The 20,940-nt window shown below is 39.5% G+C and overlaps 2 protein-coding genes across 4 annotated transcripts in view; one reads left to right on the top strand and one right to left on the bottom strand.

Annotated features, from left to right (window-relative positions):
• The window catches only part of CRMP1 (collapsin response mediator protein 1), a 50,637-nt gene extending 40,908 nt beyond the window's left edge, over positions 1 to 9,729 (top strand). For both annotated transcript variants that reach the window (XM_033059921.2, XM_033059922.2), the window contains exons 10-14: positions 1,120 to 1,261; positions 2,819 to 2,989; positions 4,224 to 4,403; positions 6,888 to 7,053; positions 8,680 to 9,729. In XM_033059921.2, the coding sequence (XP_032915812.1) occupies positions 1,120 to 1,261; positions 2,819 to 2,989; positions 4,224 to 4,403; positions 6,888 to 7,053; positions 8,680 to 8,771 (751 nt within the window). In that variant the 3' untranslated portion in view covers positions 8,772 to 9,729. The remainder of the gene's footprint in view (positions 1 to 1,119; positions 1,262 to 2,818; positions 2,990 to 4,223; positions 4,404 to 6,887; positions 7,054 to 8,679) is intronic.
• Positions 9,730 to 14,749: 5,020 nt separating this feature from the next.
• EVC (EvC ciliary complex subunit 1) overlaps positions 14,750 to 20,940 on the bottom strand; it is a 50,276-nt gene continuing 44,085 nt past the window's right edge. Inside the window, exons 17-21 of one of the 2 annotated variants that reach the window (XM_033059473.2) lie at positions 20,433 to 20,538; positions 18,362 to 18,488; positions 18,006 to 18,099; positions 16,725 to 16,836; positions 14,750 to 15,721 (exon numbers count right to left, since the gene is read on the bottom strand). In XM_033059473.2, coding sequence (XP_032915364.1) covers positions 15,640 to 15,721; positions 16,725 to 16,836; positions 18,006 to 18,099; positions 18,362 to 18,488; positions 20,433 to 20,538 — 521 coding nt within the window. In that variant the 3' untranslated portion in view covers positions 14,750 to 15,639. The remainder of the gene's footprint in view (positions 15,722 to 16,724; positions 16,837 to 18,005; positions 18,100 to 18,361; positions 18,489 to 20,432; positions 20,539 to 20,940) is intronic. The other variant, XM_033059472.2, reaches the window with a different exon arrangement.

The following is a 20,940-nucleotide window of genomic DNA, read 5'->3' as shown; positions in this document are numbered from 1 at the left end:
GAAGAACCAGAAAAGAGGCCAAGGACTCTTCTCTTTCAGCAATCATTAGGGCTGGCAGCCTAGAAAATGGCATTAGAACTACTCATATGTGACACTTTTTTCTTCAGTACCCGGCTATTTGTTAGCTTGTTGGATCTAGATTTGTGGACCAGAATAATTTGGTTGTTTCAGAACTGAAATTTACATTATCAGTTAATGAAAAGGATGACAGACTCTTGGGGACTTATGGAGTGATGAAAGAGAAATCATAGTGAGTCCTAATGTGCTTGCCTCCTGTAAGCTTAATCAAGAGCTAAAAATATCATGTTTCCTCTGGATATTGGAGAACCTTCTTTTTCATCTTTCTATTTTTGAAAGATTCTGCATATTGATTATGTTCTTCCTCCTTATTTCTGGGAGCAGCTGTGATTCAGTTGTGCTCTCTGCCAAAAAAAAGAATTCTCTAGGCTCAAAAACCCAACCTCTTAAATAAAAGCATTATAAATGTAGCTCCTTTCACATTTTTCTCCATGCCTATTTGTCTGTAAGACTCTTAAATTAGATTAATACAGAGCATGTGTTTGATTTGCACTGTGCCTTTTTTGTTTAATTAGAAAACTACTTGATGAAAATCTTTTTATTTTCCTGGTTCTGTTTTGGAAGGTCAGATGAGAAGTATTCATGTACGTTTTGCACGAAAAACACGTGCATTAGAGAAATGCAGGGGAAGACATTTGAAGCACATGACTTTGCTCTGTGAAATTTACCATTATTTTTTAATGTGTTTGTGAATTAATTTATCTTGAGAGTGGCAGACATTTCATACAAGATCATTTCCTTAATCCTGGAGTAATCCTTTGTCCTGGTTAGTGGGCTTTTGCCTGATCTCTGTCGATAAGCAGCCTGGAACCGGAGGGGGCTGTAATCCGGGAGTTCAGGGTGCTCCTGGGGGAAAGTGGAGATGTCCAGTGCCATTGTTGCTCTCAGTGATCTGTAGCCAGCATGGAAAGGCTGCTGGCATGATTTACAGCCTGTGCCCCTGGTGTCTTGAAAGGCTTGAAAGGTCCATTCACAGCCTGTCTGAGACCAAGGTCACCTTGGTGATGCCTGGTCTAAACCTTCTGTGTGTTAACTCCACAGTGGGGACCTGCAGGTGACGGGAAGTGGACATTGCCCCTATAGCACTGCCCAGAAAGCCATTGGAAAGGACAACTTCACTATGATTCCTGAAGGGGTCAATGGAATTGAGGAAAGGATGACTGTTGTCTGGGACAAGGCTGTAGTAAGTAATTACTTACTTTTATAGACTAAAAGGAGATTGAGTGTTGGCTGAATAATGAAAGCCAAGAGACTCTTGGCCATTGCTTCAGTGACTGTCTGATATATTTCTGAGATTTCCCTGAGAGAATGCTACTGTGGGGTGAATTGCTTATTTCAAAAACCTCTTCCAGTTCTTTAAACTCAGGGCTGTGTTTCACTGCTGACACTGCAATAGCAATGTGTTTTATTAGACCTGAGGCTTCCCAGACTCCACTGCTCTATTTTCCGTTTGTGTCAGAGCGGATGCTTCTGAGAGATGTGGTATCTGGAGCAATTTAATGGTTTTGAAGTGGACCTCATATAAACATGATGAATGGATTGTTTGAATTTGGGAAGTGTCTCATCATTTTTGAAAAATTACTAATGGATGGCAGCTGAGCCTGAGGCTAAATGATGAAATGCTTTGAAGGAGCACATTGCGTGTAATTCATACTGGCATACTTTGCAGTGGAGTGCCAGTATAAGTCAGGAATTTTTTGATGGTTCCATGGATTCTAATGTATAATGCTATTCTCCCTCTATTGTCTGTCTCCACGTGCACACCCTGCACACTCACACACACTCACTGCATTGTACTCAAATGCACACTGCAGACTGTGGAGTGGCAGGATTTACAGAGCTCTGATGAGCACTTCTCCCAGACTGTTTCATAACCACTTTATTCAGGGACAGCTATTGATATTCCAAGCACAGAAGCAGCTTCAAATACCTGCTATGTAGGAGCAGAGCAGGGAAGCAAGCAAAGCACAGCCAGCTGCTATTTTTCTTTTGTTACTCCTCAGTGGGCAAGAACTGCAGGAAGGGCTGCAACTGCAGGAAGGGCTACAACATTACCACCTGTTTACAGGTGGTAACATTCAGTGCTGCACCACTGAGTTACTTATACTTTACAAACCTTTTATTTTACCAGGCAGGAAGCGTTTGTTTATTATTAAAAGTCTTGGCACTGTTGTTCTTCCTTAGGACATCATTGCCAGGGAAAACCCCAAAATACTCTACTGAGAAATCAAAATGCTGTTCTGTACAGTTTCAATTACCATCACTGACTGTATGCCAAAGTCTACTGGTAATGACATTTCTCCAGGCAAGGACTTTATAATTGGTTGTATAACTTAATGCAAGAAGCGTTCCCAAAGGTGTTGGAATCTTGATCTTTTGTTACCTCTTGTAACACTTATATATGTTTCTCTGATTTAAAATTGTGTAAATATTTAAATAGAAATTAGTCGGACTAGCAACAAAACACTCAGTGTGTAGAGAAAGGGATCTCAGCTGAGCACCTTGGTGGTATCATGTGCACTAAGGTTTCACTGGCTGTCCTTTGCAATGCCTGGAGTAACACACTTGTTTATTTGACACCTCCAAGTAAAGAGCTGTATATAAAGTGTTGTGTGATATGTTTGTTTAATGCAAAATCACCATATCTATAAAGGGATACCTTCCAATATCTCCCTCAGTACTCTGAATATTAAATCCTCATTTCTTAAGTGTGTTTTGCTCAAATTCCATTGTCTTTTAGGCCACAGGCAAGATGGACGAGAGCCAGTTTGTAGCTGTCACCAGCACCAATGCTGCCAAAATCTTTAACCTGTATCCAAGAAAAGGCCGGATTGCTGTAGGATCTGATGCTGATGTTGTTATTTGGGACCCTGATAAGGTGAAGACTATAACAGCCAAAAGCCATAAATCGGTAAGGAGGAAATGAAAACCAAGGAAAAAGAAATGTCACTGTTGTTTATCAGCTGTTGACCTGAATCATGTGAACACCAATAGCACAGGATACAGAGGAGTGGGGTAACTGCCTAGTCCTGTTCTGAACTGGGTAAATACTTCAGGACATGGGAATACTGAAGTCTTGTGTTGGAAGTATTGTGATCAGGAAGGATTTCTTTTCTCTCTGTATATACCTTTGCACTATTTATTTTTTGCATGCATGTGGCAGACCTATAAACAGGTGTGAATCAACAACACTGCAGCTGAGGTTAATAAGGCTGTGAGGATAAAATTCAAACCAACTTATTTTTTTCTTACCTAAAAAGCACCTGAAATTATAAATTGCATGATTAAATTTACAGTATTCTAAACTATGACAGATGATTAAATGTCTTGATAATACAGCTCTGATTAGCTTCATGGATGGAATTTTTTGTTTAATTCCAGATCTTTGCCACATGTTTCTTTGCCCTCAGTGCAGAGTACCAGTTACTGACAGTTTCTCTTATTTTGACTCTGATAGGTTTTCTTATGTGTTGTCTATCCCAAAGTTGTTATCTTACTGTTCAATGCTTTGGCCCTTTTACTGGGGAATTCTTTCAAAAGTTTTACTGAAAAAATCCAGTATTGCATTTTTATATTAAGAAGACCAAAATATTTATAAGCCTTCAAAAAGTAAATTTGGATGATTCAGTTTCTATTTCTCTGTCTTGGGATCTCTCTGTATTTTAAAGAACGTTAATAACCACCTACCTTGTCATTCCTATTTAGATTCAGACCTGGGCTTTTCTGGGCTTTTTCAGACAGAAATGTATGTGCTGGCCTCTTTGAAATTTGCTTGCACAGTGACAACAGATGCATGGTGGGACCACGTCCTCTGGGTATCCAGCAGCCGAGTCACAGTTTTCCTTCATATTAGGGCTATAATTCTTCTAAATGCTCTGATTAGATAGCGCAAATTTTCAAACACAAGTGAAATCTTTGATGGAAAATGAAAAAACAGAAAGGAAATATCTCATCCAGGAAAGCCTCATCAGAAAGATCCTATAAAATAATTTCAAAATAAAAAAATCAAAATGCATTGCTTTTCCTTCATACAAAACAATTCTATACACTTAGTGGCAGCTGTCTAAAACTTTGACTACAAATGTACATACTGTAAGTTACCAATGGAAAGAGGTCTTGCAATGAATATGTTGATTGATCCTCAGGCCATTGAGTACAACATCTTTGAAGGAATGGAGTGCCATGGTGCCCCACTCGTGGTCATAAGCCAAGGGAAGATTGTGTTTGAAGATGGAAATCTGCACGTAAATAAGGGAATGGGCCGCTTCATCCCTCGCAAACCTTTCCCTGAATATCTTTACCAGCGCATCAAAATCAGGAATAAGGTAATGTCAGATCCTATTTAAGCTTTGTAGCTAAACCCTCTTGGAAGCACAGTAACAGTTTTTAATATTGTTGTGCTATTCTGAGTCCGTATCAGATGGATTGTATATGACTTGCTCAAAAAATGACCACAGAACTGGTTGCAATTGTGAACTCATCTAACTCAGTATTAACAACGTAAGATTCAGCAGGTAGAAGATACAATTGCCAGTTGGCATAATTGCCTTTTCTCCAGCAATGCCTTATATCAAGGCTTTTGAAGAGAGGTGGAATAGTGATAGAATTTATTTTCAGTTAAAATTCAGGAAAAGAGAAAACTTCTTGTGAGGGAAGACTAGGTAGAATAAAAACAGAATTTTAAATTGCATACTGAACTGCTACACTGCAGAGAAGAAAAGCATGTCAGCCAGAGATTCTCATTATATTGGGCATTTCTGAACTGTTGTTAGTGCATTTGCTGGGCTGTGTATTAGCACCATTAATGGCTCAGAAAACTTTTCTCTCTTGTTTAATAAAAAACTTGGGAAATGACTAAGATTAAGACTGGGTCACCTATGGTTTTGAATTATATCAGTGATTATTTGTTGAAAACCAATTGGCTGGACACTAGTTTGGAGTTGTTTGGAAATTGTTTCTTGTCACTGAACAGGAAAGTCACTGTGTGAGCAGAGGTAATGAGAAAAATTGAGCTCATATTTTCTTCATCTGAGACGTACTGGCAGCTGAAATTAAGCCTATGAGTGAGTTGATAGCTTTTATCTTTCATCATTTATTATACAGATTCTATCAAGCTGCACAAGAAAGGTTTGCACTTCTTAGAAGAAAAGGCATTGTAAAAAGCAAATGCACTTGCAAAAATTTTGTAAAATAACAATCAGTGTTGCATTTTTTTTTTTTTTACATTATCCATGTAGATGATACAGGCCTTCTCTTCACAGTAACTGCTTAAAACTTCAGTGCCTGGGAGTGTGACATAAATTAGTGAAAAAGTAATAAAAATAGTGAAACCAGCACTTTCGAAACAGGTATCACAGATCAGTGTCTTATAGCAGGAGTCTGAACAAAATTACCTGGGCTAAGTAATAGGTGTCTTGCAAATGGGTCTAGATTTTGGGAGACCTTTGATCCTTGGGCAAGGTCTGCAAAGACAAAGGGACTGATATTTCTGCTCCTGCAGCTCCCTCTGCTGCCTGCCAAGAGGGAGAGCAGATTCATGCCCATATTTCCTTTCCCACTATAGAATTTTATCCACTGGAAATATTTAGAAAAACCCACTGATGATTTTATGAACTGCTGTATGAACATGTCAGTGCACAACAGAGGAATACAGGAAAAACTTGTCAAGCAAGGGAGTGCAAAACTGGACTGGCACAGGTTGGCAGTATAAACTTATCCCAGGAGCAGGAATAGCAGTATAAATTTGTGCCTTTGTGGGTCCTTGGAAGATGGATTAATTGCTGTGATTGGCAGCCGCTCTCTTTGGGCATTAATTTTGGCTCAACCTGCAAGACAGTAGCTCTTCTGAGCCTGATGTCCCTGTCAGCAAAAGCAAGGAAAATGCAGTGATTGCTTTGAGAGCTGGATCAAACCCCTGTGAACAGTGTTTTTCTATACAGTATTTTAATTTCACTTTTAACCTGTTGGGGAAATTTCTCTGAAACCATAATCTTGTAAGACACAAGTTTCTGATCTTTTTGATGAGCTTTGAATTCTGCAATTCAATGGCTTCAGGCTCTTTCTGAAAACTGGAACTTTTCTTATTAAAATACTATTTCCTAGATTCCTGTGATTTTAACACCAATGAAGTTGTTTTGATTGTCTTTTCTAGTATTCCTTGTAAGAACCGTACAGGGAAAAAAATCTAGAGACCTCAAACTGAAATCAGGGCTCAAATGACAGACACTTTATTGACAAATATTCTAAGATGGATCCCATGCCACAGTCCAGTGTATAATCGTTTTTCTACTTGATGACAGAAGTAGAAACTTTAGAAATTTAATTTAAAAATTGCCACTCCTTTTCAATGAGTTCTAATAAAGAGAATGAGATCTATGAAGGGGAGAAGCAGATGAAATACAGGTAGGAGAGAAATTGCTGCAGTTGGTATAGAGAGTATCAGTTATGCTACAACCCAAGTGTGACTCAGCAGCTGAATGGAGAGAGAAAAGGTGATTGTGACTGATCTTATGTGAAATAAACAGGTCACACCTGCTCGTTTGAATCCCACTGCTCTCCTTTGATTGTGAAGGAAACCTGATAAGGAACTCTTGTAATTTTTATATATATAAAAATGGAGGGAGCAAGCTTCATAATTTCCTTTATATATAAAGCAAACTACAGTTTGCTTTACATATAAAGTATAGATGTGTTGTTAATTCAGCCAGTGCAGAATACAGCTCTGTGCTCACTGCTCTCTTCCTACAGGATCATTAGGCAGCATTATCTGAGCATTCGGTGTCTGGATTTTCACTATCCTCTTGTTTTAGGTGGGAGGACTGCAAGGAGTCTCCAGAGGAATGTACGATGGACCTGTCTATGAAATCCCAGCTACGCCAAAATACGCCACTCCTGCACCATCAACTAAATCCTCCCCTGCCAAAAACCAGCCCCCACCAATCAGAAACCTCCATCAATCCAATTTCAGCTTATCAGGTAAGTCAGCCTGACTAACGGAAACCTTTTAAAGCCATGAGTATGGATTGTGATTCATGGTGATGAATTTCAATTATAATTACTTCTGTAGTCAAATAGAAAAGGATTGCATATAGTCATATACATGCATATACTTACATATAAAGAAGTATATACATATTTTTACACATTCATTGCCTAGGGATATTTTACATATTGCCAAATATTCAAAATGTTTTCAATCTGAAATTTTCTGTGTCAATCTTCCAGTATTATTTACCTGGCCCACTGCAATTAGCTGAGTTTTCTGGTTGATGTAACTGAAGCCCCTTGGTGGTGGGACTTGGGTCTGGTGTAACCTGTGAGTCTCACACATCTCACAGGCTGCATCACCAGCAACTGCAAGACATGGAAACCTCAACTGTCCTTGTCCATGGTCATAAACCATGTGCAAATGTTCTTCATAAGCAGATTGGAGTTTTTTTTATCCTCTGCTCTTGGTGCCCAATCATTTTCCATGGTACATAGGAAACAGACTGGAAAATCATCCTTTGGGGTTGCTGGAAATAATTCTTGTCATCTGAAGACAATTACAAGTGTATCAAATCCTTATTCTTCAAAAGCCTACAGCCCCAGTGGTGAATAATGCACTCATATGATGTTATGAAAGTCACTGGATTTTCTCCCTTGTGGGAGCTAATGGTGGAGTTTTCCTACTTTACAGATCCTTTTTTTAGAAACTAAATGAAACTTGTATAGGAAAGTCCTAGGAGAGCAAATATGTTAAAAACCCTTCTCATGAGGTGAAGTATATTTTTGTCCATACACTTGGGGACATGGTGAGCATATACAGATATATATGAAGCTATACAAAACAAAAAAGGTACTTAGAAAGTTCACATCTTAGTAATAACCAATAACTGGGATTTTCATAAGCATCTGAAGCAGTGGTTTCACAGTGCACTGCTTGATCTGAGTACTACCAAGGCATTTGTGGTACAAATTTGATTTGAAAGATGCAAACACAAAATTAAGCAGAAACAGAGAATATGGTAACATTTTAAATTACCCCACCCATTCATTACATTGCCTTTAGGAAATGGAGTGTGATAAGGCAATATTTAGCCTGTAAGAAAGCTTGCTGTCCCCTTAAGCTTAACCTTTCAGCATTTAAAATGCAGTTTGAAGTGGGTATGAGTTTACATCAGCTCAGTGCTCATTTCCTCATGGATTTATGAATTCTAACATCAGGTTTATTGTTGTCCCCTGGACTCAGTAGGAGCATACATTCTAAGTCAGTGAGGCAGGTTTGAAAAGTCCATTCTGCATGTATGTGTTTTGGGGTATTTTTTGTAGTTAGTAATACTTTCTGCCAGGTGTGATCTCACAAAGGCAACCCAGTCTGTAGGTTGCCATCAGCTCTTTGAGTCAGTAGAAAACAATTTTCCATGTAGGGTGAGCATTAGTCTGATCCTCAACATTTAATCCCACACTTATTGAAGACAGAAATGTGCCTTGAAGGTCTGTTCAGCACTTCAGTCAGGCTCAAGAGAAACCAACTGATGGTGGTGTTAGGGAAGCATAGCCAAGTAAAACCTCAGTTCTGATGGTTTCATCCCTTTGTTTCCTCACTTTCTGTTGTTGCAGGAGCTCAGATTGATGACAACAACCCACGTCGTACTGGCCACCGCATCGTGGCACCTCCTGGTGGGCGCTCTAATATTACCAGTCTTGGCTGAAAAATGATGATGGACAGAAACACAAGGATGAAGGATCATGGGAATAATGTCCATTCCCTTCAATAGCTGTGTTATCGAGCCCACAGTTTTATTTGGTACTAACGGAAATAAAAACTGAAATGTCTTTCTTTTTTTTTTTTTTTCTTTTTTTTTTCTTTTTTAATTTTTTTTTTTGTATAGAAAGAGGTGATAATAGTGTGGTGTGTTTGCTTGGAACTACTTGCCTCACAATTGTGCTTTCATGCCATAGTCACCTTAAAGCATGGTGCTTCCATTGCCCCTTTAGTGACTACAGGTTTTAGCTTTGTCTCGTAACTGAATGATGGTTCCTTTGCACCCTTTTGCTGTATTAGAGTAGTTAATGCATGTTACTGAGTTATTTATGCAAGTGGCATTCTGTGAGTGAGTCCCTTTAGAACACATTGCCAACGATTGACTAGACACAATGCCAAGATTAATGTCTGTATTTGAGAAACACCACCAAAAACACTAATGAAGGAAGAAAATGGCCATCTGGAAAGTAAGCAGTAGAGTAGTATAGGCAGCTTCTGTTTAATCTTTAATTTATTATAAACCCAAGAAGCACTTCTCTCAAGACACAGAAACTCATTGGGACACGTAATGACAAATGGTCTCTGTAGCACCTGTCTGCTCCCACTCAGTACATTCCAAGTCTGTGTCCTTCTTGTTTCCATTTTAGACAGAGCCATAATTCTTACATACCAATGCCATTGCCACCCCTGCAGGGATTTCTCCACCTGGGCAGTAGTGCTCTCCTTCTGCATGAGATTTTTGGTACTTACAGATAATCCAAGTTGCTGTCGGATTTTTAAAGTTTTTTGTACAAATTTTTTCCTTTGTAATCACATGCATTTTTACTTACTCTACCGTATCAAGATCTACTAGTCGTGGTTCAATTTCTGAATTCAAAGCTCGTGAAATAAAGGAAATTAATTGATGGGTAAGCGTCTTCCTCTGCCTTCCAGTGCTGTGACTCAATGACTGAAAATTTGGAATGAAGGAACTCAAGGGAATTGTCTTCCAGTAGAAGGAACCTCCTTAGATCACAAGTGTTGATAAGTGTATAGGTCTGCATATGCATACTACAGCACAATATAGTATGTCTTATTAAACAGTGCTTACAGTAAAAATGTACTTACTAAAAATTGTACTTACTAATGGTTGGATTCAATCTTAGAGTTCTTTTCCAACCTTAACAAGTCTGTGATTCTGTGACATTGCAGGTGGCTCAGTTTTGCCCAAATTAACTTTCTCCCAAAGATCTTCAGATCTACATCATATTTGCCTAAAGAGGGATAATTCATTGCCATTATCTTCATCTGTAGCAGAGAAACAGTACCCAGTGCTGCAGTTTGACCTAAGCTGTATTTGACTTCATTGTGGTTATCTCTGCTGACTGAGCTGTATCCAGGCATGTCAGGAGAAGAACATGTTGCACGTAAGGTGAGGGAAGCGGACTTGAATTCTCTGAGAGTGAAGGAACTATTTCTCCGTGCCTTTTTGACTGTCTCACAAACTAATTTCCTGTCACTTTTTGCTTGTCTGGTGGTGTTGCAGATGCTGTGAGAGCTGTGGAAGTGGGGTGCTATGAGATTAGCAGGTCAGCAAACACCTTCCCTTGTGCTCCTTTGCCTCTATCCACACTACAGAGCTGCAGTACGAAAAGTCTTGCAGCAGTGGGGTGCCACTGGAGTGGTTTTATCAGCTGCACTGCTCAACCACTGAGCACACATCCATCCCACCCATGCAGCAGTAACTTGTGCTGGCACAGGTCTTGTGGTGCAGCCAGGTGCATGCAAGGCATAACAGCTTTGGGAAGTAGCCTACCTGAAGCCTGTCATTCTGAAACTAGTACATTGTCACCTCCTGCTTGCCTGGGAAAGGAACTGCTACCCTGGAAAAATCCATTTTGGTCAGCTTGGTCTGAAACCTGGCAGCAGAGCTGGTCTGAATAGCCAGCATTTCCTCTGGCTTTGAGCTGAACCAGTGCAGGAACATTGCAATTCAGTCTGCAGTGAGCTGAATTGGTTGTTCCCAAAATAAGAAGAAAATAAAGCTTTTCACGAACAATCCCTTCTGCTAAGAATTCAAATTCATGTTTCTTACTGCCTGGAGAGTGTCCTCATCCTCAGGCTGCCTTGCTCATTTGGTGGTTCAGATATTTTATATTATATGAATTAAAATAAATTGCTCACTTGGTGGTTCAGGTTTTTTATGGAAAGTAAAATAACACTAGCAGAGAAGCCTGAGGACAGTGTGCCCTGGAATAACCTACAGCCTAGTAGGTAAGGCAATCCTGAAATGCCAAGTGTCCATCTGCCTTGTCCTATTCCAACCCATTTGCTATGAGTATTGAGAGCCGGTTGTGGTGATTTAACCCTGACAGTAGAAATACAGCTGGTTTGTGAAGCTATGTGGTAAATTTGACAGTGTGAACATTTCAGAACTGCTGGTTACAATTTCCTTATTGCATTTCTTGCATGTTTTTGTGCCAGTAGCAATGGTTGCTCACCTCCACACAAAACCTCCACTCAATGTATGAGGCTTGTCACACTAGAGGTAGCAGAAATGATCATTGTGTAGCTTGTGTTGAGATTGCACTTTTCCTACACACTTAACATCATCTTAAACCAAAACCTCTTTGCCTACGAGCTGGTCAAAGATTCACTGTTAACATGCATTTATTTTTTCACAGTGAAGTGTATGTGAATAAATATGTGTGGGTGTTTTGAGAGGCATTTCATGGTTCAGTGCTCCTGTGTGAACAAGACTGTGTCTGTCAGGTTACTGTGACTCCTATGATGTCTCCAAGAAGCAGCCTAAGCCCCTGCAGCCTGGCTGCTCCTGCCATGGCACTGCTGAGGGCAGCCTGCAGGAAGCATGTGGATCCTGAGCTGTGCCTCTCCAGGTGAGCTGAAGGATGCCTCACCTGAATGGTTATTGTGATTCCATCAGAGATGGCATGTGTCATTGCTCATGGACAGCAAAACAAAGCAAGGTAAGGGGTGCTTTGCTTACCACCTGGAGTCTATTTCATAGCAGTGCCCCGTCCCTACATCACTAACCTGTCCTTAAAAAAATAAAACACTACCAGTAAAGAAAATGTGGATTAGCTGGTGATCTGAGTGCATGCTGCAGAATAGGAAACTGCACTTGAGTATGCCCCCTTGCAGGAACACCATGCTGGAGATGATGTGAACTTGGTGAGAAGCTGTTGTTACTTCAACTACAGCTGGAAGCAGTGCAGAACTTTCAGGCTTTCTGAATAGACAAATTTCTAAAAATCTGCAGCAGGCTATGACCTTTCAATACCTGATATAGCTCTAATGATGTAAAACTTTTCTTCCCTATTGCTATTTGCAATAGTCTGCTTAAAATTAGTCTGTATGACCAGCCTGGAAACTATCTTAGTTAATCAAGTGATGTGGAAGGGAAGGCTGGATCCACAGATTGTTTTCTGAGTGTATTTTGGACCAGTCTGTTCTGTGTTACAGTTTGCTACCAGAGCAATGCAGTTACATGTTTGAATTCTAGTCTTTACAGCTAAACCTGCTAATTATGGTGCTAATACTGCACCAAAACTGACAGCTGTCCCAGCCTTCAAGTGTTTATCTTGGCAATATACTGGTCTTTGTCCTCAAGAACTAAAAATCTCAGACTAGACCAGGTCAGATGACCATCTGCTCTGGGTTCCAGTAGCCAACAACACAAGCTGGAAGGAGGTCAGAACAGCAAGCATATAATGCTAATCCTCCTCAGAGTGTTTGCTTCATTTCCAGTGCTTTGTAATTTCTTGAGAAGCAGCAGCATCTTTGTACTCTGTAGCTCTCAGTGAATTTGCCAAGGTGCTTTTAAATCCATGTGAAATCCTGCCACTAATGGCTTCCTAGAACAAGGAAATGCACAACTTAATGCACAATGGCAAAGTGCTGATCTAGTCCTCTTGGCACCAGCTATTTCTTGCCATTTAGACCTGGCATGTTTCTCAAAGACCTCACATTGCAACAGCATTACACACCCAAGGGAGTGGCAAGAATTAACTAGTTTGCCATTATTTAATCTCGTTGACATAAGCATTTTGTGCAAGGAAAATTCTTTAGGGTACAAAATACCTAAACAGATATTAATCTATCAGTGTATCTAATTATACAGTGGCACTAATAACACTGTAGGTATCACATTTAAAAAAAAAATTAAAATATCAAAAATCCGCATGATAGACAACTAGAACAGACTAGATAGACAACTGCATCATTAGAACATCAGTCTGAAATAACAGTGATTTAATTCAAATTGTATCTTAACCCTGTGTAATTGTCAAGGAGCTCTAGGTACAAAAAAAAAAAAAAAAGTATATTTTTATTCCAGGCTCAACAGAACACTGGATTCTGCATTTTTTATATTTTGGGTCAGGAAGTGTCCATGAATTCAATGCTTGCATCTGAATTTTTACCTCCCTTAAAAAATTAGGGATGTCTGAATACACCATGCTCTATTCCTTATTTCCTTCCCTCTGCACATGCTACTAAGCTACCAGTCCTTGTTCATCTACTTTTGGTAAAAAAATCTCACTCATCAAAACAAACTGACTTTAAGACAGTTTTTCATCATGGTTGTGATGAACTTTCCACAAATTTTCCAGATAAATTTCAGTGATGGCAGTGAGAGCTGCTGGGAGAAGGGTGTAGGAGAGATGGAATAATGCTACCCTTGATGTTTAAAAACAGGAGGGAAAAGGCATTACATTTTCCCTTAAATTTCTGCAGCATTTTTGATATGTGCCTGTAAAGCATGATCAAGCACCCATGTTATTCTTTACAGAATAAAGAGAAGGTGCTCTACAGATTTACACTATAAACTGAGTGTTTTGAGCCGTGACTGGTGCCTAGGTATCCCATTTTCCCCTAATCCAAGTCTGTGATTCTCTAACATAACATCAAAGTTCAACAGTATTTACTGCAAAGCAACTGCTCTGAGTTTTGTTTGGCATTTTCTGCACTTGTTTCCTGGTTTAGTTAAACCCTGTCTTGTTCAATATCTGCCTCACTGACAGACTGTGATGGCAAGTGTCACACCATGCCCATCTGCACACGACATTAAACAGGAACTCTGTGTATCCATGGGGAAACTCGAGGGGACTGAAGTCACTAACGGGGACAAGTGTTTTGACAGGAGATTGCTAATGTGACTGTGGGGAAAATAAAGGTCTGCAGGAGCTCCATCCCAGGCAAGTCAGGCAGATGGAAGACGGGGGATGGCACCGAGCACAGGGACCCTCCCTGGCTCATCCCGGAGCTCCCTGCCCGCATCCTCCACCTGCAAGGGATGGAAACACCGCGAGCTGCCCAGGAGAGGGCACTGCTGCCCTGCTTTTGCCACAATCCCAAATTTCTTCTCTCCTAATGCAGACAAAAAGCCATTTCAAGCCTCTCTGGCCAAAGCACAGCACAGGAGAGACCCCACTTGGGTGCTGAGAGACTCGCTGGGGTGATTCTGCTGCACCCTGAGTGTGGCAGGAGCTGCTGTTGCTGCCCTGAGGGTTCAGAGCATCATCAGCTCTAATGGTAACATCTCCCTGTGCCAAGAGCACAGAGCACTGCACAGTCAAACATGCTCAACCCAATGCCAATACATTGCTTCTGTCACACACACACAAAAAGAACAAGCAGTAACTGAAATGTCCAGACTGGAAAGGCAGAGATATCATCTTGCTGAAATACCAGAATCAAATGCCTGAAAGAGTACAATTTAGAATTTGTTTTTTACAACTGAGATGAAAATTAACCATTTAACATGCATGTATAACTGGCCTGGTGAACTCGTTTGTAAGGCTGCACTTTTGTCTGAGGCGAGCTAAGTGATGTAGTACTTTCCATCCTCCACCAAAGGACAACCTTTTCATTAGCAAAATAGATGTTTATTTTTAAATAGGCAGAATAATCCCACTGCATGAAAGCTGTAGGATTGCTTAAGTGGGGCAATTTATTACACAATACAGGTGCTCTGTACAGCCAGTAAGAACTGACTGCTTTGCATAACAAGAATTTCCCATAGGAAATGTAATGAGCATAACAAAGTATACTGGAAACAAAAGAGTGCACTTAAGGAAGAAGACTAGAAATTGAAATATGAAAAGTGAAAGAGTAAACCAGTTTTCTCTCATTTTCTCTACAAGTAACAATTTGAATGCTAAGACAGAGAAATACATATATAAAAATCTTTGTACAAATTTTAAAAAGCATACATAGGACTGGAAGCACAAAAATACAACAAAAGAGAGACCAAATGTCATCTTTTGATGTACCAGTACATCAAAATGTATGTACATCAAAATGTATGTACATCAAATGATATACTTCAGTACATCTGAAGCCTGTTTACATATTCTCTACATTTTTATCTCTTTTTGTTAGGCCAAAGTAGCATTCACAAAAAATGCACCACATCTTGGGCTCAAAAGTAAACAGTACATCACTCTTGTGATGAAACCTTACTGAGATACACTGACCTGGGCCCAGTGTGCATTCCTTCTCCTACAAGTGCACTTTCCTCAGGTTTATTCTGAATCTAAAACTGTCTCCCCAGCATATTAGCCAAGCAATCTCAAAAAGCTTGTATTAAAGACTTCCTTATTCCCCCTTACCAAAGCTAAGAGGGAATGTTTTATTAACAGCTAAAGGAAGTTGGGATTGATTCTTGGTCTGCAGCTAAAAAAGATTTATGGGTTATTATTGATTTTCTTCGTTGTTCCTCAGCAAAGCAGCTCAGTAAGTACCTATAGCTGCTGAGATTCCCCAGAAGAATGCCCTGGTACACTGTGTTCAGACAGCTCAGACAAAGGCTTTTACTACCTGCTGCCTTTCTTTTCTAACATCTTTGAGGTTTTCCTTGGTTCAGTCTCCCCTTCATGTGAACTCTGTGGCATCTCTCTGAAAGAATAAATAAGAAAAAGAAAAAAAAATTACAGACAGTTTTTAAAATGGCATACTTCCCTCTTAAACTAAATTTATTTTGGTAAAAGAAAGGCACTTGCTATATAACTTCTGCACTCACTGGTCTCAGCTGCCTCTGTTGAGGCTGCCAAAACAAAGTTGCAAAACCATAAACGTTCCTTTGTTGGATCCCTGCTCCCCTACACACGTATCCCTTGTTGGCTGTGGGAAAGAAGTGTGTGAAAAGGGTTGATGCCATCAGGGAAAGGAGCCATCTCCTGAAGTCAGTTCCAGGCTGAGGTCACTCAGGGGATAAATACTTTTCCCCAAAGGCCTGTGGCTCCTGAGAACCAACTGTTTGCTTTGCCTGTCAGCAGGATTTTCTCTGCTCAATATATCAAGCTGCAGTGACCAGCTGGCTGGTTTGATCTGCCCGTAGTAATCAGCTGGCATCTTTCAGGTTTGTAGCCATTTCTTCTCCTCTAGTTAGCACCCCAGCATAAGCCAACTGAAACATCTATCAAGAAAATCATTGTTAGAGCTGCTGCCCTCATCAGCCAAAGACTGGCGCTTGCCTTTGTTCCTGAAATAAAGGTGGAAGTTGAAAGCCTAAATACCACAGACTATATTTTGGTTGCTACATTTCAGCCTAGTTCCATTGAATTCACATGTCTCTGCTGATTTATGCTGTCTGTGACTCAGGTTTAAATAAAACTAAATAAAGGAAATTTGGAAACAGTATTTCTTATTTCTCTACCTTTAATCAAAGCTATTTATAAAATACACAGCAGTACAGACAAGCAAATTCAGATGAATTTCCTAACTTTAAAAAAGATTATGAGGTAAAAAAGGTTAATTACATGTGAGAAGTAAATATTAGGGAAGCTCAGCTAGCGCAGGCATTATGTTTTGAGTTTGATTGACATACCTCCTTAGGAAGTAGATTTTGTAGCTTTTATAAATAGTTTTTCACATACCATATTTTTAGTCTCTAACATACCTGCATAAGCCAGAAGTTATTCCATGGGGCTCTTGAATATTTTCATGAGAATCGTCTTTTTCTGCTGGTTCGGGTGACTGGAAGGTCTGTCTTTTGGAATTTGCTTTTTCACCTGAATTGCCAAATGCAGTGAATTTAAAAAAAGAATAATATGTAGCAGAGCTTGTTTGGTTTTGATTAACCTGAAGCAAAAAATTACACTCTAACACTTCACATACACCTCTTATTATTCCAAGGAAATGACTCCACTTTACATTAGCACAGCATACTGCTTTTTTACCACTGGTTCGCTCTCACACAGCAAACTGTGAACTGCCACACTTGCTGAACACTGAAGCAAGTTTCCATGTGGTGCAACAGTTGAAAGCCCTATCATATATTTTCTTAGCAAGTGACTGAAAATGGCTTTTTATTACCACCAAACAGAAGAAAAGCCAGTTCATATTTTTGAGTGATTTGAATCAAAACAACATGATGTTAAAAAAATCACTGCTTTTAGGGTCCTGAACTAAGCTTCCACATATGTCTGTGCAGTCATGGTGCCCACCAAGGCAAACAATTCTGCACACCTGAGAAACAACAGCTGGGGAGAGAGACTTCAAAATTGAGTAGGTGAATGAGCTGCTTTTCCCTTTCAGGCACTCATCTTGCCTTTCAGCATCTTTCAAATGTAATGCCAGATGTTTCATTCTGATAATGACAGAAGGATTGCACGGCTCAAAGGATGACACGTACACTCCATCTGAAATGTGACCTAGGAAACACGACTGCTATTCTAAAAACTGTCTCTAAGTATCTCTTGAAGAATGAATTAGTATAATTTGTTAAAACTACAGTAAATTCGTAAAAATAGATCAAGCTTCCAGATTCAGTAGGATTGTACTTTTGAGTATATGTGTGGGAGGCAGTTCCTCCATTCTACCAGGAGAATGAAAGCTGGGTGATTCAACTCTGCTGCTCTCCCATGGATTTAGCAATTGAGGTGAACAGAGTTGTTTCTAAAGGACATGACAAAGACATGAAAAATGTTTTGGTTTCAGCAGGGCAAAACCTTACCTCAGTGGACACGATGTAATCTATCAGCTAAAGGCTGCTCTGAAGGAGGAAAGGTGACACTTGTTTGTGGCTGTGCTGCTGGAGAACTGGGTGACCTTGAAAGGTTCCATTACTTTTCTACATGGCACTGATGAAAAATCTCTTCTGAAACTCCAATGTGTTATACTGCAAAATCTGCACTGATTTGTGGAATTACATGTGGGGTTTTTTTCACATAGTACCAACCTGCTGGCTTGCTCCTTTTGGAAGGCTTCTTCTTCACAGTCAGTGGAACTCGGGTCAGCACAGCCAACTCACTCACAAAGTCCTGCTCTGCTTCCTGCATGCAAGAACAAAGCAGCAATCACTCAACACAACATAGCTCAATTCCAGGTTATGTTATTACATGTGGCACAGCAAAACAGGCACATCACTGCAGAAACACAGGAAACAATATGGGAAACAATCAGGCAAGTGTTCCTACAAAATTGTGATGAATCTCAGCACTGATTTCAACTGGGGTAGCAAAGAGATCTTTACAATCTGTCCCATGTTTTTCCATTGAATGCTTCAGATCCATGAACCATTTTACCCTGATTTACCCTTAGCTGATTCTCCAGCTCGGTTCCTAGGTGGTGCAATCCCAGCAGTTTCTGTTTCAGAGACTCCAGGCGAATCTGTTGCTGCAGTTCAAACTGAGCCATAATCTTGTTTTGCTGTAGCACTACCCTGGTCAAGAGAAATGTAGATGTATGGATGTTGTTCAGTGCAAGGGAGGAATATAATCCTGTAAAAGTTTGTTTAGAAGAGTTTGTAGAGATAAAGGCTCATTAACAGTATTGGCCTAGCCAGCTTCTGCTGGGACAGAAAATTTTGTGGTAGATTTTTAGATTTACTCATTTTAATAACCTTCCTTGGCTGTCCATAGGATACAAGGTCCTTTTGTGGAGGTAGGAATTACAGGAGTTTGCAGGGTCCATGCCCGCACTTTGGGAGCTGGAATTCAGCTCTAAAGTTGAAGCCTGCTTTCAAAACCATTGTATGTTTCTAGGGTCAGCTTTACTGCCTGCTCTTGCTAAAGGCCAAGCTGTTCAAAGATCAGGTGTGAGGATAAGGGATTAAGAATTAGGCACTTAATCCAGTGCTCTTCAGTACCAGACTGAGGCATCACCAGTACGAGACAGCCATCAACATGGTAATTCAGAACTTGGCAACTGAAAGCCTTAACAGCTGTATTCTTCACTTGTTTTACTTTTCTGGTTAAGGATTATTATTAATACAGTACAACCTGAATGGCTGAAACTTTGCTGCATTTGTATTCTGTTTTCCTGCCTGATCTACCTTAAAGCAATGCTGCAATCACCCATCAAATTCCTCAGGGAAGGAGGTAACACAAATAGTTTCTGACATTTGCACTTAATGAAGTTGCTATTGTAATGGTTACAGAGGTTAGCTTTCAACATTTGCTTTTTGAACTCGCACTCCTAACCTTGCGCCAAGGGCGAAAAGAAATAAAACAACAAAACAATGTCGAGTTTATAGGGGTTAAACAAATTAATGTAAACTTTGTCATGAATTTACAAAGAACTAGACCATGAAAGAAATCATAATGGCAATAGGAAAATGGGTTTGATTACTGATGATTATGAGATCAGCTTAGATGCTGCATAGTTACATTCTTCAATACCACACTTCTGCCTGTGTGAAGGCAAATTTCATTGTATTTTGTTTTAAGATACTAGAACAGATTATGGGACAAAAAAATGAGACAACAGTGAATTTGTGTGGCAGAATAAATGATAAATTAGATAATAACTAACAGATCTTGTATGAAACCCTTTATTACATAAATCCATTTCTTTACTAACTCAAACAGGGATGAAATAGTGGTCAATGATATCTCTTAATTTCGAAAAAACAGAATGTCTAAAGAAAGATTTAACCTCTTTACAATGTCAAAACTGCAGTTGTAGTATTTTTCTGGATAATGAAGCAAGAATTAAGACATAAAATGATTACAAAAATGTATCATGTATCATGTATCACGCACATGAAAAGCCATAAAGCTTTTTATGACAACTTACTCCTTTTTAATTGCAGTGCTTTTCACCTGGACTTTAAAGTTTCATTAAATCAGTAATTAATTCAATTTTATTTTTTATTTGACTAGCACTTGCACTTTAAATTTGGTGCAAGTAATCTTGATTTGCCAAGGCATTCACTGAAGCCTTCTTTCCATTTTGAGTATTTTTTGGACTTCAAGTATTTTCTCCTCATTATGGTTTTCTCCAGAGCAAACTAACAAACACTTTTGATGTTCAAAGTATAAAGGATGGAATGTAATGAATTACATTCAGCATTGGTTACCATCCTACATTTATGTTAAATTTCCTTTAAAATGTGGCATATGTTTTGGCACTGTATTTCATTCTCTCTTTATAAACTGCCTAAGTATAGTTCTTCAATCTGTAACTAATGGCCATCAAAAAGTTTATTTAATAAGAAAGTAATTCTCTGAGATCAAAGGGCAGACATCATTTGGTAATAGGTATTTCTTCTCCATCAAAGACAAGTATAAAATGCAAACTCAAGACATTTATTCAGCTGGACATTTATGCAGATTTGCAATCACTCAAAGTTTAAATAGACAGCAGTGCTGCTGCCTGGTCTAACCTTTGGTGGACCGTGGATGACACATTTAGGAGGCCTTTGGTGTGTTTTTCTTTCAATGCCAGTTCATTCTCTTTATTCTTCAGTCTGATCCTTTCATTTCTTTCTGCTGAAATAATGTTTTTGAAAAATTTTCTGCTCAAAATTAAAAACTCTGAGTTATGACAACCTTCATCATAAATTAATCCTAATTCTAGGTAATCTTTCCAAATTTACTGCTCCTTAGGGATATGAAGTACTTCTTTACACACACTGCCACTGTGATCTGCTACAAAGAGAATACTTTGTGCATCATTGAACTGAGATAGGAGTGCCACTGAATTCCTGTTCACCTACTTCTCCCACTAGGCTGACTGATTAACATGGAATTCAAAGCAGGAATTTGCTAAAAATACCTTGATGCCTTAAGCAAGAACTGTAACAGCTAAACAAAAAATTCAATATAAAGAAAAGCCTCCACTCAGAGGTGACTTATTCCTGGGAACGCCCAGCTTCACAAGATGTGCCCTCA

This window comes from Catharus ustulatus, chromosome 5, assembly GCF_009819885.2.
Source record: "Catharus ustulatus isolate bCatUst1 chromosome 5, bCatUst1.pri.v2, whole genome shotgun sequence".
Taxonomy (NCBI): Eukaryota; Metazoa; Chordata; class Aves; order Passeriformes; family Turdidae; genus Catharus; species Catharus ustulatus.
The sequence above is the reverse complement of the archived record's forward strand: the minus strand, read 5'-3'. Positions and strand labels throughout refer to the sequence as shown.